The sequence below is a fragment of the Alternaria rosae genome (assembly GCF_020736505.1).
Source record: "Alternaria rosae strain MPI-PUGE-AT-0040 chromosome Unknown BKA58scaffold_1, whole genome shotgun sequence".
NCBI classification, from domain to species: domain Eukaryota; kingdom Fungi; phylum Ascomycota; class Dothideomycetes; order Pleosporales; family Pleosporaceae; genus Alternaria; species Alternaria rosae.
Window position 1 is genome coordinate 1,753,214 of NW_025763570.1, and position 15,138 is coordinate 1,768,351.

The 15,138-nt window shown below is 53.5% G+C and overlaps 4 protein-coding genes across 4 annotated transcripts; 1 reads left to right on the forward strand and 3 right to left on the reverse strand.

Moving 5' to 3' along the window:
* Positions 1 to 279: 279 nt before the first annotated feature.
* Positions 280 to 2,793, reverse strand: BKA58DRAFT_305199 (P-loop containing nucleoside triphosphate hydrolase protein; the record flags this gene model as incomplete). Its single annotated transcript, XM_046167049.1, has 2 exons — positions 280 to 1,492; positions 1,544 to 2,793. The coding sequence occupies 2 exons, from the start codon at positions 2,791 to 2,793 to the stop codon at positions 280 to 282; spliced, it is 2,463 nt and encodes an 820-aa protein (XP_046030824.1).
* Positions 2,794 to 2,982: 189 nt separating this feature from the next.
* BKA58DRAFT_10723 (Sec1-like protein) lies at positions 2,983 to 5,755 on the forward strand. Its single transcript, XM_046163856.1, has 6 exons — positions 2,983 to 3,187; positions 3,240 to 3,277; positions 3,329 to 3,416; positions 3,464 to 3,813; positions 3,859 to 4,500; positions 4,547 to 5,755. Exons 1-6 carry the CDS (start codon positions 3,157 to 3,159, stop codon positions 5,546 to 5,548), a joined length of 2,151 nt encoding a protein of 716 aa, XP_046030825.1. The 5' UTR covers positions 2,983 to 3,156; the 3' UTR covers positions 5,549 to 5,755.
* Positions 5,756 to 5,962: 207 nt separating this feature from the next.
* BKA58DRAFT_407305 (thioredoxin-like protein-like protein 4A) lies at positions 5,963 to 6,544 on the reverse strand (the record flags this gene model as incomplete). Its single annotated transcript, XM_046172023.1, has 3 exons — positions 5,963 to 6,199; positions 6,267 to 6,404; positions 6,488 to 6,544. 3 exons carry the CDS (start codon positions 6,542 to 6,544, stop codon positions 5,963 to 5,965), a joined length of 432 nt encoding a protein of 143 aa, XP_046030826.1.
* A 1,527-nt stretch (positions 6,545 to 8,071) lies between these two features.
* Positions 8,072 to 15,134, reverse strand: BKA58DRAFT_350439 (uncharacterized protein; the record flags this gene model as incomplete). The annotated part of the gene is made up of 4 exons (XM_046168520.1): positions 14,526 to 15,134; positions 12,216 to 14,469; positions 11,119 to 11,325; positions 8,072 to 11,064 (listed from the first exon to the last, which is right to left on the reverse strand). The coding sequence occupies exons 1-4, from the start codon at positions 14,850 to 14,852 to the stop codon at positions 8,072 to 8,074; spliced, it is 5,781 nt and encodes a 1,926-aa protein (XP_046030827.1). The 5' UTR covers positions 14,853 to 15,134.
* Positions 15,135 to 15,138: the final 4 nt, after the last annotated feature.

Genomic DNA, 15,138 nt, shown 5'->3' on the forward strand with positions numbered 1-15,138 from the left:
GAGAAGAATGATGGGTAACAGCACAGATCTTGGTGTATGAGACATAAATCCTGAGAATCGGCCTTCTTCGTGCTGTCGGTCGCCCGTCCAACGAAGCGTGCCTCGAGCCGTGGGTAGTAGTACAAATCTAACTTTCTAACGTTTCGTCGTAAGAGTGCGAGCCAGCCTATACGATGCTCTTGGCTGCTATATTACAGAAAGCATCAGACATCTAGGAGAACACTTACAAATCTAACCCAAATCTACAATACTTGATACATGCATTTACACAACGTTCGTCTAGTTCACGGAGCGTACGGCTTCGCTAGAGTTTGCCGCATACGGTGCTCGGCCTTTAAGAAGATCGTTGACTTCGTCCGAAAGCCTCGCAGTTCGCTCCTCGTGTTCGGCTGCGAGCGAATCCAACTTGGTGACTGGTAACTCAACTGGATATTCGTTTACATCGTCCGTGGTTGCCAGCTCGTCGGAAGCCAATCGCGGATCGGTAAGAATGTCCTTCGCTTCCTCTGGCATGCCCAGCGGTGCAGAAATGTGACGCTTCAAAGCCGCGACCTGGGGACCGTCGACTTCATCGGTATCCTCAGGCTCTGATTTCATCGTTTTTCTTGCTTGTTCTCTAGTAGTCTTCATCCGCTTCCTCGCTTGCTCGATGAATGAGAAGTCGTTTAGCGTTTTCTCGATCTGATCCTCAACAAGTTTCTTTGTGTGATTGGCAAGAGCTCTGGTGGTGAAGACCTTGGGGAACCGGTAACTCAGCCATAAATAGCATACCAGCATCTTGTGTAGTTCCTCCAGTTCGTGGAGATACTTACGCTCAGCAGACGGGGGCTGGTCCATAACGCTGAGTGGCAGAGTGTCAAGATCCAACAGGCTACCAGACTTGCCATCAGCAATACGCTCAGCGAGATCGCGCAGAAATGCTTTTTGGGACGATTGGCGCATGTTGATGGGCGCGGCACAAATCATGATACGGTCTTGAATGCTGAGGTTTTTGACCATGTGGATGACGTCAGCAATCGCCAGCTGGTCTTTTAGTGCACAGAGATGGAATCGAGGGTGTATCTCAGAGATCTCATGTAGACGTAGCATAATGTATCCGAAGGGTGTTCCCGGGGGGAAGTAGTTGGCGAATCGCTCAACAATAAGCGACGGCGGGAAGAGGCCGGCTGTACTGATGTGTTCGGGCTCACGCTTCATGCCCAATTTCAATGCCGAGTGATCGACTTGATCGAGTGTAGTGACCCATCCTATAGTCTTCTCTTCAGGTTTCTTTGCCTCGACAGGATCGGGTTGCTTGTCGTCTAGACCAATGGTGGGGTCGGCGGCGCCGTCAACAATGGAAGCTTGTCCGGAGTCTGTAGTGACTGCTTGATGAGCAGTCTTATAGCGCCCAGCACGGCCGGCGATTTGTTTGATCTCTGAGATCTGCAGGGGCACGTAGTTCAGGCCATTACTCTTGATAGTAGATTCGAAAATGACACGCTTGATAGCACTACACTGGTTAGCATCCAGCTATTGCAAATTGAAATAGGGCACTGCTTACAGGTTGAGACCCATGCCGATGGCATCACTCGCCACGAGAAAGTCGTAGTCATTGTCCGGGTCGTTGAATAAGCGGGCTTGCTGAGCTCTTGTCTCGGGTGGCAGACTTCCGTATACGATGGCGCACTTCTTGCCTGTCTTCTTCTCTACCTCGCGTCGCAGCGCATGGATACCCAGAACGGTGAAAGCAACGATACAATCACCCTTCTCAAGGAGTTTAAGGTTTCCTTGAAGACTTCGAGGCTGGATCTGGAGTGGCGTGAGACGCTCGTACTCGTGTACGTGCACTTTATCGCCAACAAGAGCGCAAAGCTCGCGCATCAGTGGCACTGTCCGCGCTTCTCCGCAGAGATGGATTTCTTTGGCCTGTAGACCCATGAAAGCCTGTGTCCATGCCCAGCCCCGTTCCTGGTGGTTGATCATCTGTATCTCGTCGATGACAGCCACATCGAATCTGGTATTTAGCGGGGCCATTTCTACAGTACAGCTGTACATGTTGGCGTGAATGTCGTCGGGCAAGCGCTGCTCTTCACCGGTAACTAGAGCGCATGGCTTGCCCTTTGCATTCAGGCGTGTGTAAACCTCATGGGCGAGGAGCCGCAGTGGACCGAGGTAGATGCCCGAATTGACTTCCTCCAGACGCTTCAGGGCGTGATATGTCTTGCCAGAGTTGGTCGGCCCAACGTGCATGTGTACTGTCCGTGTAATCTCTCGTGTCGCTGGATACCACTCGGCTGGGTAGCGCAGGTCTGCCACCTCCTTCTGGTTCTCCAACTCGGCCGTCGTGAAGCGTCCGCCACAAGCCTGCGCATAGAACAGGTATCGCAGCCTCTTCTCGAGGGTGTTCTTTTTCCGCTGCGCCTCCTGCACCAACGTGATCAACTCACGCGGGGCTTGCTTGATCCATAGGGTAATGGACCGCTCGAAGGTAAGCCATTCCTTGTCGAAGTCTTCGCGGCTTATTTGGAGTCTGTCGAGAAATTCTGGCGTGGCGAACTCCTTGTGCAGGGTGTCTAGTTTGGCGCGGACTATGCCTATGGGTATGGACGACTTGGTAGATTTGAAATCGGCGAATTTAAGAGAGTCATCCTGCTGGAGAGGATTGAAATGCGAGTTCTTGGAGGGCTTGGATAGTTTGGAACGATGTGCGGCTTGGATTCGGGGAAGAAGGTTTTGGGTTCGCGATCGAGAGCGGGCGGCGAAAGAGCAGATGAGACATAGCGAACTCGGTCGCGCCGGCAGCAGAGGCATGCCAATGGTGGGTATCATGCGGGAAGAGAAAGAAGAAAAGACAGAATCCAAAGCGCCAGGCGCCTGTACAAACGAAGGACGACAGGAATGTTCAAGTCGACGACGTAATGTCGAATAAAAGTTGCCAAGCATCTGCCACAGTAGTACCGTAGGGACCTCCGGCGGCGCCTGCCCGCCGCAAGCTCGCGACTCGACTCTAGCTGAGACGCGCCTTCCACACCACCGCCGCGACAGCCCAGCACCACGTGTGCCTCACCCCGACAGTGCTGGCCAACACACGCCCTCGTCTCCACATCACGCTACAGCTGCCGCTTCCACCGCCTCGCCCTTTTCCAGCGGCGTTCGCTGCGATACCCCGCCAACATGGCTTCGATGATCGATATCCAGCGCGACCGTAAATACACACCTCGATACTCCTGAGGAACACGTGCTGATAGGCCACATAGTCATTCTCAACTCGATTAAGCAGACCACGCGCGGCGACGTATGAAGCTCCCCCCATTGCGCCTGCACTCCGCTAACGGCTACCGCGCAGTGGAAGATACTCATTGTGGACGAGGACAGCCAGAAGCTCATCAACAACGTGGTCAAGGAAGATGACATCCTCAACCTCAACATCACAAGTACGCGACTCTGCATGCTACCCAGACGCCAGATCCTAACCTCGCAGACATCGAGCGCATCGAGGACCGGCGGCAGACGATTCGCGACATGGACGCCGTGTACATCATCACACCCAAGCCACACATTGTCGACTGCATGATGGCCGAGTTCGACCAGCGCAGATACCGCGGCTTCTTTCTGATATGGACAACACTGCTGCCACCACACCTCAAGGAGCGCATAGACCGGTCGCAAATGGCGCGCGAGCAGATTCGGAGCTTCCGCACAGTGCACCTCGACTTCCACCCCCAAGAGTCGCACCTCGTTACCTTCAAAGACCCATGGAGCTTCCCCATCCTCTACCACCCCGAGTGCAACAACCTCGTAGTACGCCACATGGAAGACATTGCAGAAAGAGTGGGTAGTCTACGTCTCCTGGCAAGCTTCTGCTGACCGCTCTAGATCACCGGAATCTGCGTCGCACTCGGCGAATACCCCATCATCCGATACTACCGACCGCGAGCCCCAACCCACGAGGCCAGCGTCTTGTGCTCACACCTCGCCCGCTTCGTCCAAGACAAGCTCGACATGTACGCGCAGTTCAACCAAGACTTCCCCCCGCAATCGAACCGACCCCGCGGTGCCCTCTACATCACCGATCGATCCATGGACCTCATGGCCCCCTTTCTCCACGAGTTCACATACCAAGCAATGGCCATGGATCTGTTGCCTATACAAGACAGCGACAAGGTGACCTACCGCACCATTGTCAACGAAGAGGATCCCGAGGCAGAAGAGAAGGACATGGAGATATCCGACAAGGACAAGATATGGGTTGAAAACCGCCATCGGCACATGAAGGACACTCTCGACAAGTTGATCAGCGACTTCCAAAAGTTCATCGCCGACAACCCCCATTTCACGAACCAAGACGCCCAGAACGCTGCCGGAATGAATGGACTGAATGCAATCAAGGATATGATCGCTGGTTTGCCTCAGTTCCAGGAGATGAAGGAAGCTTACTCGCTACACCTGACCATGGCGCAGAAGTGTATGGAGATCTTCCAGAAGCACAAACTCCCAGATCTTGCTTCAGTGGAACAGGTGAGTCCCATCAAGCTTGCGTCACGGCTGTCGCTAACCTTTTCAGTGCCTTGCTACCGGTCTTGATGAAGACTACCGCAAGCCCAAGAACATGACTGACCAGATTGTGCGCACATTGGACGACGAAGAGATAACGCCAGCTGACCGGCTACGCCTTATCGCGCTCTACGTAATCTTTAAGAACGGAATACTACCAGCCGACCTCCAGAAGCTCCTCTTCCACGCACAACTGCCACCTCCCGACGGCGACGTTATTCGTAACCTTGACCTCCTTGGGGCGCGAGTCGCCAGACAACTGAAAGAGAAAAGAGATGCACAGCCACCACTCTTCCCACCGAAGCCAGCCCCACCTCCAAATACTGAGGACTACGGTCTATCCAGATTCAACCCGGCGCTCCAGGACATGCTAGAGGAACACATCCGCGGCAGCTTACCCCAGGACGTCTTTCCCTTCACTAAGATGTCACCCGATGATGTCGCCAGCATGGCACAAGAGAATACTGCACCCGCTTCCCTTCGCTCCGCAAAACCGACATGGGCCAAATCACGACTTGCGAGTGCGGAGCCCCGTCAACGCGTCATCGTCTTCGTTGCCGGCGGTGCAACCTACTCCGAGGCCCGCGCCTGCTACGATGTCTCGAACAAGACCTCGAGAGACGTTTTCCTCGTCACCTCACACATGATGAAGCCGCAGCTCTTCCTCCGTCAAGTCGGCGATCTCAGTCAAAACCGCCGCAGTCTGCGTTTACCCATCGATCAACCGCAGCCTATAGCCCCGGCACATTTGTTCGAGAAGCCTGAGCCTCCGAAGCCAGCACCGCCGCCTGCTGGCACAAAGCCTCCCATGTCCGGGGGCCTGCCGTCCGGACCCAGAGTCGCTGGCCCGAAACCCCCAACAGCAGCCATGGGTGCCATCAACCTCAATTCCAACCCGCAAAAACACAGTCCTTCGCCGTCGCAGAGCAGTACTACGAAGCCCGGCAAAGAAGAGAAGGAAGGCAAAGAGAAAAAGAAGAAGAAGTTGCACCTGTTTTCTTCAAAGCATTAGTGAGGCTTGTTAACATTTCCTGCTAGGGCGCTGCATACCTTTCTGGCGTTGTTTTGCTTTGTTCATAGCGAGGATTGAATTTGCTTCATTTGCAATATTTGCGAGGTAAGCTGCATGGCATGGCGTTGGATGGCGTATAAGAATCTTGTCTGGCGGTTGCCCGAGGCGTACAGCTGGAGATGAGTACTTGGCGTTTTGCTGTTGGAGTATAGACACGAGGCTGAGTGTCTCTACAATAGAGTGCAAGTTTGGGAAAGAAATACATCGTCGCTGTAGGCTTGCTGTCTTTGTTGGCTCATCAGGAAGTGTCACATCGTTACAAATCACGTACTCTAGTCTCTCTTGCTTTCTCTTGGATAGCTCACATTCGGCCCTCTAGTTCTCATTTCTCCCCCGTCCCTCTTTTCTCTCAGGCTAGTACGCCCACTTAGTCGAGTAGTCCCTCGGACTGACAACAAGACCCTTCCCCTTGCTTGCTCCCCTATACACCGCCTCCAATATATCAATCAACTCTTGCTTGGTGCCAATTGAGAAATTGATCTTGTTGTTATTGCCCGTGCCAAAGTCAACCTGCATGTGCTTGTTCCGCCAGAAGAACATGACGGTGCAGGGATCGTAGATTTCGTACATGGCGTTGAAGTCGGGGACTTGCTGTGGTGGTATAACTGTTAGCTCGGTTTGGAAACGACAGCATAGGTGGAGAGGAAAGGAAAGGTACCTTGTTGTCGACTACGTAGATTACAACCCAGTCTTTGACTGCGTCTACAATCTTGTACAGCATCTCGTCCATCTCCATGCATTCGGGTGTGTAGTCCGCGCCGAAACGGAGGCAGACTATGCGGGCTTCTTCACCGAGCTGGTGGGCGTTAGTTTGGTCGTAACGGAGAGTCACATCTGATAGAGCAGCTACGGTCGAGGTCAGGCGTGAAGGAAACTTACGATGGCTTGGTCAACATGCCATGCTGAGGGCAGATGCTGTAGCATTACTGAACCCATGGTGACGAGATTCAATCGAATACGTTTCTCGGGGACGTATGAGGAAAGCAGGAGGAGAAGTGTTTGGAACAGGCGTTGTGCGAAGCAAGTGAGAGAAGAGTCGAGGAAAGTGCGATCTGATGGACCCGTCACGTGCGCCATCTACCTCCGTTTGCACCTTCCAAACCTCGTTTGCTTGAACCTCCAGTGGTTATCACCTGCCCAAAAAGCTCTTTCCATGGAAAACTACAAATCATTCGCTGAAAATAGGAAACCACGCCCCGCCATAGCTCATTACAAAAAAACGAACTCAACCTCACACCAACAGCCTAATCCCTCACTCCACCCGAATAGTACTCTTCTACACTCCTCTCAGGCGCATAATATCCCGCACCCGTTCGCTGCTCCACATTCCCCGTCCGTTTCGCCACCATCTCCTGCACGAAAGCCTCGTAGCTCTCATATGGCCGTCCACCCTCCTGTGGATGTTTCGCCGCCCAAGCAAGGAACGCGGCCTTTTCTTCTTCGGCGGCCTGTTGCTGTTGTTCCAGCGACAGCTTCTGCTTCCTCGTTTTCTTGCTCGTGACATCAGGCTGTGGACGTCCAGTCACGGGGTTACGACCAGCTGCCTCCCGCGCTTCGGCTAGAAGATCGGCGCTGGTGGGTTCATTTGCGCACTGTGCTTGGCTTCCAGTCACGGGATCACGACCAGCTGCTTGACGTGCTTCAGCTAGGAATTCACTGTCTGGGACCGGGCTCTTAGGAGCGGTGTATCGTTTCTGGTATGGATTTGATTTCCCGCGGAGCTTGTTGATGGGGGAAAGTAGAGCTGATGTGATTGAGAGACCCGCCATCTTGCTATCGATGCGAAGTATGCCTCCACGCCTTTGTTGCTTCTACAGGTGTCGCAGGTATAAAGACCCAGACGAGAGGCTCTCAGAAGTCGCCCTCGTAGTCTTTAAAATGCAGACGCGGTTTGCTGGTGAGGATCTGCAAAGAGACGTAGCTGTCAAGCGCTCTGTTTGCTGCAGTGTGAGTTCCGGTCTCAGAACATCGCACGTTCCCAACTCTTTTGAACAAAATTATCCGGAACCACTCTATGTTTGCTGTTGTTTGAGACACGAACACAACGTGGTTGGAGCCTAGGAAGCGTCAGGGGTCTGAGCGGTAAGGCCTCCATACTAACCGCATTGAGGACCAGCTATGAAGAATCGGTCGAGTGCCAATAAGTTCAGTCGTACCGATACGGAACGGATGTCAAAATTGACTGAGGTGTATATTTGGAAAGCGAAAGCAAAAAGCTACGGGAGATAGCCGATAACTATACTCCCATCTTGCGCAAGCATGCAAGAGTTCCCGTCCTCCCGATACCGAAACCTGACAGCGAGATCAGGGTGACGCGGTGCATCCGAGGCGATACTGGCCATCTGTGTACCATACGAAGAATCGAACAAACGCAATAGTTCAAAAGTATTAAGCGTGAAAACGCTGAAGGGAAAGGTGAACCACAAAGATACCCAAGAGAAGCTGGATCGTCAGCCGACCACATTACCACATTCTACCCTTGCCCTTGCTGCCAGCCGCTGGACTGAGCGGTGGGAAAGCATCCTCGGCATCCTTCCGACTTTGCTCTTCAGCAAGACTCAGCTGCATAGCAAACTCCAAATCTGACATCTCGCTCTCGTTACTTGATCCGGCAGCGGCCTTACCCTTCCTGGGCGTGCTCTTTCGGGAGTGGGATGGCGGAGATTTCTTGCTTTTGGCGTACTTGATCGGGATGTCGAACGCAGATGGAGGCGTCGAGGCGAGCTCATAGCTGCCAGCTCCGGAGCTATCGTTGAGAGAAAGACGAATGGCTTCAGCGATGTCGGCATCCAGTTCATCATCATCTTTGGCATCAGTCGATGAAGGCTGGCCTTGGATGCTCGCCTCTGGCGTTACAGGCTCACTCTTCAGGGCACTACTTTCGCGCTCAATGCGGCGTAATTCATCTGCCTCCATAGCCTCTTGCGAGAGCATTGCAGCGTATGCTAGAGCTTCCTCCTCACTTAGTAACTCTGTGCCAAAACGGCCTGCCAAACGCTCGGCCTGCTTGTGACGCTCCTGTTTGTCACGCTCCAACTCAAACTGCTCGTTGGCGATGTAATTCTTCAGGTTGACTCTTCCAGTACCAGCAAAGCGCTCTGTGGTATTGTTGCTTCCACGCTCAGCTCGTCGAAGCCTGCGTTTACTGCTTCTATACTGGTCGGCTGCAGATGAGCTGTAACTCCAGAATCGAAGCTGATTACCAAGAGACACTGCACCGCGTAAGACGGTCGGATCAGGATCTAGGCATACGGCACCAGCAGCAAACATGTTAATGCCGACTCCTTGAACGGAAGCTTGAGCCTGCACAAGCTGTCTACGAGCGCGCGACGCGTGTCGGGAGTGAAGCGTTGTGATGGGCGACATGCTCGAAGCCAGTGGATCCCATGCCTGTACCAAGCCGTCGTTCCCACCTGCTACGAGATAGAGTGAGGTGACAGCCAAGCAGGATATCTCTGGCGAGTCAGTGTAGATAATACGAACAGGATCAATATCGTTCGCATACTCCGATGAGCGCGATGTAGGCGCCCGGACATCCCAAAGTAGCACCACGCCAGATTTGGTACCCGCAGCTAGAAATCTTGCGCGTTGGCCGGGAATGTCAGAGGGAGAGGCCGGCTGGCTTGCAACGGACATCGGGGAAGAGTAAGGGGAGGATGCAGTCGAGGCTGTTGAGAAACCAAGCGCAGGATCCTCAAACAAGGTCAAAGTGGCGAAGGTAGAGACGTCCAAAGCAGTTGTAGTCACCTGAGTGCTCTTGAACCCGCCGAAAGTCAGCTTTGAGCACCTCCATTCCTCGAATAGAGCGGCTCGTTCTGGTGAACTTGTGGTCGAGATGTATGAAGAGCTGCGACCACGAAGAGGCTTTGTAGGATCCACGCCAGTGCCGCCGAATAAAGATGTAGTTTGCGCAGGCTGAGGCGTAGAAATGCGACTCGAGATGTTCGTACCCTTGTCCTTTTCGTCAGTCTTACATCGGGTGAATCGTTTTACATCGGCGATGTCTCCCTCCTCGAGCCCGCATTCGAAGACCACTACGGATTCCCCAGCATGATTTCCGTCGTCTCCAGCAAAGTCAACCTCGAGCGTTCGTCGCATATCCCATCCAAGGCATGCTTTTCGGAAATGCTTTGGCTGCTTGCGAAGAAATTCTTGTATCTCCCTTGTTTCGGCGATAATTTGATCCTTACTCAAGCACATGCCATCCCACGAGGTTCGCGGCGAATAACTACCGTCGACATCGGCATCGCTGTACGGATCAGGCCTCGCAGTCCGTCGGCTGGGCTCTACCAAGTTCCAGTACACGCTGCGGCCAGTGAGCCAACCCAAATACTCGGAATAGTGCTCAATATCGCCCTTCATAGCCTGGCTGCGGGTCGGGAATTTGGTCAAATAGAAGATCTCGCCTAGTGCATTAAGAGCGACCGCCCAAATGCGATTCTGAGCATAGCGCTTGGTTGAGTACTGTTCGTCAACAGCGATAGCGATGATAGGTACTCCTGGACTTAGAACCCAGCGAGCAGTCAGCTCCCCACGCTGTACACGGGATGATCGAAGACCATCCGTACCGATGCTACAGGCACTGACGACACCAGCTGCAGATCCCATCATCATCCCAATCAAGCCATCCGAAAGGGTCGGGATCGTGTTTGACTTGGCGATCCAGACGCTGCAAATAGCACCGCCATCGATGCCCAGCTTTGGTATACCGACTTCAGGCATAGCAAAATCGGTGGGTTCAGCTATGAATCGACCACGCATCTCCTCAAGCGAACGGTAGTAACACGAGCCTTCAGGACAGCCTTGGCCATAGATCATACCGTATGGCTGCGATATGTCCATAACATTGGGCCGCCCGACGACCTCTCCTGAGCCCAGACCCCACTCAGCGGTACCCGGAAAGCGTTCTGAGAATTGACCATAGAAGTGCGGGTCGCTTTGTCCCCAAGGATCTACTTTGCCGGTCATCGGATCGCTGCTGGTCACCATGCCGATGTCGTCTGCACCATGGATGAAGCGCGGCATCTTCTTATTCAAGCCGGTTCCGAATGTGGCCTGCAGATGATTGATGATGGTGTACGTTTTGGCATCATAGGTTATCATTGGGGTGATGGTCTGCATCTGAGACGCGCGGGACGGTGTTGCAGGTACCTGTACAGGCTTGCCCCTGACCAAAGATCGCAACAGTCTCGTGCGTAGAATGTACTCGCTTCTCCACGATGCCAGCGCAGTGAGCCTGGTAAAGCGTCTCTTCTCTGACCGCACGACTGAGCCACTGCCCTCGAGGGCTGAGCGAAAGGCGGCATCTTCGAGTGAGTGTGGGCCAGGGAAGTAGCGACCGAATGCCACCTGCCAGGCGTGTGGGGTAGTGACTACATCATGAAAGCGGCGAGAGACAAGGGATACGGCGGCGAGATCGTTTGGTGAAAGGTGGGCGATAGCATGAATCAGAACCTCTATGCATTGTCAGCTCTTATTCGCGTATCACACCCCAAGGCATTTGTACACACCATTAGGCAGGTTCGCGATGGGCGCGCTCTTATCGCTGGGCTTCTTGTTGCTCTTGACGATCTCGAAGAGGGGCCCGTCAGCAGGCTTTCGCGGTGAAGACTTCAGCGCATTCTCGTATTCGGTGATCCTGTCCCTCGGGGGTGGTGAGGGAGACGCGACGCGCTTCAGTCCATCTTTTTCCAGGGTCCCGACTGCAGTATCGGCCTCTGAACGCGTCGCATCGCGTGCGAACCCGCGGGGTTGTTGCCCAGACTCTCCCCGCAGCTCACCCAAGTGAGGCTGCAGAGAGACCTGCAAGTCCTGGCTGCGGCGCTGTCCATGCTGGGAGGTGGTGGCGGTGTCGGAAGAGCTTTGCTGGTACGAAACGTGTTGTGATGCGTTGATAGGCTCTGGCTGCATAAAATTTTGGGTCTGGTTCTTGGGTGAGGGCAGTCGACCGAGCTGATTGGGAATGCTCAGTCAGAGGATGGAGGCGTGGGCGAAAATTGGGTAGTTTGGTAACGTTGGAATGGAAGGGAGTCTGGGGGGTGCAGTTGATGACTCGGATTGCGGTTGCCAAGTCGGCGGTGATCGATATGACGATCGCCACCTGGGAAGCTACGAACGTGGGGGGAACAAATGGTACTAACAATTTGCAGCAGTGGGCCGACTATCACATGGCGTGTGGAAACGTCACCACTACCTAGGTACGGCCTAAGTACCTGAATGTAGCCGGCCTCGTTCCGATAAGTTCCGAAACAACAGGTGCACTGCCGTCTACATTAGTACAAAAGTGAAAGTTGACAATATCCCTAAGGTAATGTAGACTTCTGGGAGGCAGATTTTCGATCGATTCCTTGTATAACGTGATATCATGTACAGGATCATGCAAACAAATGTTCAACGCCAGCCCTATGCAAACTGCTAGACTCTCAAGGCACGAAAAGACGCGAGTATGCAGCCACATTAGTCCTGCAACACACACACGCCGTGTAGTTCTTCGAAGCCAGCCCCACCCGACAGTCATCGCAAAGGCTCAAGCACCCACACGGCCACACCAGTACCGTCCTTGGCGACATCTGGCAAACTACACATTGTGGTCCTTCCGAGCCCATACCTTCTGCACCCGTGTCCCAGCTTCCAGCTGTACTTGCGCCTTGCGGGGCTGTTGCGTTCCGACGACTGAGAATAAGATCTTCCAGAAGTTGCTCTTCTTCTTCGGGCGACATGTTGACGCCGCCGCCGCTCATCTTATAGCGTGATGTCGTGAGGATCTTCGCCTCTTCGCGCTCAAGAGCTTTGCGGTACTGCGAGCGTGTCATGATATTGGAGCTCTGGAGGTGGCGAGATAGTAGCCTGGCCTCTTCACGATCCTCGCTAGATTTAGGATCCAGAAGTTGAGAGAGTCGAGAGAAGTCCATTGCATCGTCAGGTATGGGTGTTGCTTCCCGACTCCGCTGGTATGTTGCACGCGTAGGTGTTCTTTGGCCGTCGTCCACGTCTGACCACTCGTCGTTGTCTGTGGTGGTAGCAAATGACACTACACTAGTCGTGTCATCATCTTGCGAGTCAACATAGTCTCTGGTGTTGTCAACGTCATTCCATAGGCTACCATTGCGCCACCAGGAGTACAGGTAGTCGTCAAGGCGTTCTTCAGAATCTTCCCCATTGGGTCCCGAATAGAACCCACTCTGTCGAAGCCTCTCCTTCGCGAAGACCTCAACATCAAAATTCCGATCCTGGCGAATCCGAGACCGGTCATCTGTGGTAAGCCATGCCTCTCTTGCCGACGGTTGATCGGGGTATCGCGGAGCATACATTTTATCAACATGATCAGCGTGGAATCCAACAGCGCGTTGCAGCCATCTTGGCCGGTAGCTGATCGAGATCTTAGTCAACGCCCAGTCCGTAACCCTTGCGAGACTAAGTACAAGCAACTTTGATATACGGAAGAAGAACTGATAGGTCTGCAAGTAGCGACTACGTTGTTGAATCGCAGGATCATTCTGTCCAATGGCTGGTTCAGTGGATGCCTGTACTCCTCGCGTCTTACGTTCTTTTGCATAACCTGACAATGATGTATCCGTTCTGACATCGTTGAGCTCGTCAACTACCTCGATGCCTTGCGCGAATGTGTCGTTCCTGAGCTCGGACGGGATGTCGGTGATCATCTCTCGTGTTCTTCTCCGCCGAGCGAGCAATTCCTGCAGTCTTTGCTTTTCGAGCCAGGTCATTGGGTGCACATTGACCTTGGTTCCTTCGTTGAGAAACACGGCTTCACTGGCGGATGTCAGAATGACGTAGCCTACCTTGAGTATGGTCGTATAGAAGTCTTCGTGCCAATTAATAGTCAAAGGCGTAATCGAGGATAGATGAATGTTGGCATGTAGATTGCCGTAGGCGGATGCAAATCTCTCTCTTAGGGACAAACTGTCGACATGTCCTGCAGGTGGAGAGATTACAGTAATGATGAAGGCCAGCAGGTATATTAGTGCGCATACCGCGATGCCCACAAGTATCAGTAAGTGTGGGATGAATCCAATGATGCATACAGTGGGAAACCTCAAAATGCCCACATAGTGGTCTGGATCAGCGACCATGGTTGTTAGACGAATGCAGCTCCACGCAAACGCTGACATGTAGGCGAGCCCGCAGATTGTTGTCGTGACGAGTCGCCATCTAGAGCGCACTCCAGCGATTGCTAACAAGTTGCTCATGAAGTGGCTGAAACTAGAGATGAGGGAAATCAACAGCACTTCCGGTGGTACATTGGCGATCTTAGAGAGCTTCGACCTTGGAATCATGGAGGATGCACCATCTGGAGTGAAGACAGACTTCGGTTTGAAGAAGCGTACGGAGTCCACCGCTAGGGGCTTCGTGACGACAGCCTCAGCCTCTGCAAATGCGAGCGAATGTTCGAAGATGGTCATTCCGACTTCCTGAATCGGGCGTCTTCCTTGAAGGGCGCAAGCCAAGGTATCGACGAACTGGCCAAATCCAAGGGTCACAAACATGGGCCATAGAAGCGCTAGTGATCCAGAAGGCCGCGTGGTTGCCGGACCGATGGGTAACATATTCGCGGCTCGGCATGAGCTCTCTGTGGTCTCCCAGAAGAGTATTTTTGAGGTGACCTGCCAGAGAAAGCCGCCTTCGCCACCGAAGTCTGTATCCAGCTGCCTACCATCCGCTCCGTACTGCATCTCTGACCAACCTGGGGAGGTTTGACAGCGTATAGCTCGTAGAGTATTCTGCGTCTGATAGAGGAAGAGGACCAAGGGCATGATGTAGAGGGCGAAGCGAAGGTAGAGGCGGTCGAAGGAAAGTGGAACGCGGCTGTTGGCATAGAAGTGGGTTCTATTAAGCACGATTGCCTGCGACATAATATCAGCAAAAGGTAGTAGTCGTAGTCGCGGGAGCAGATGCTCACCAGGGCGAATGTTGCGACGGCCCATTTGGAGGTGATGTAGCTGAACCAGGCGGCTACGTTCCTCAAAGCTTGCCACACGGTCATCTCGCCCTCGGTCGAAATCGCAGAAGCCGCTGCAGCAATGGATTCCTGTACAAATCCCGAGCCTGTAGTCGTCATGGTGCTGTTTGTCATATTGGCCGTAGGTTCCGCGATAACGCTTCCACCCGAGCGCATCATGTCGCCGAGGGAACTGGCCTTGGAGAAGAGGCGAGGTAATGCCATGAGTAAGTCCGCTGGTGACGGCAAGAACGAAGTCGCGTTCGCGGACGCGCCTGGCGTCTCCATTGCGGGCGGTGCGGATCTCCGAGGATGGGTAGGTAAGCAGAACTACTCGAGGTGTTGATTAATCCAGTATTTATTCAAGCAGATACATGGCGACTGTGAAGACAAATGCGGTTCACAGCAACCGTTGGGTCGAGCGTCTTGAGATTGCGCGAAGACGTAAGGGTGTTGTAGACTTGGTGCGGAAGTCGACCGTGGGATGACGCGACCTCCGAGCCGTCGGGCTGAAGCTGCATAGGGAAACCTCCGAGGTATATTGATATGCGCCACACCCCGATACTACACGATT

Coding starts and splice junctions, on each gene's coding strand:
- BKA58DRAFT_10723 (XM_046163856.1), top strand. CDS start 3,157: ATGGCTTCGATGATCGATATCCAGCGCGACC. Junction 3,417..3,463: donor CCTCAACCTCAACATCACAA/GTACGCGACTCT, acceptor CTAACCTCGCAG/ACATCGAGCGCATCGAGGAC. Junction 4,501..4,546: donor ATCTTGCTTCAGTGGAACAG/GTGAGTCCCATC, acceptor TAACCTTTTCAG/TGCCTTGCTACCGGTCTTGA.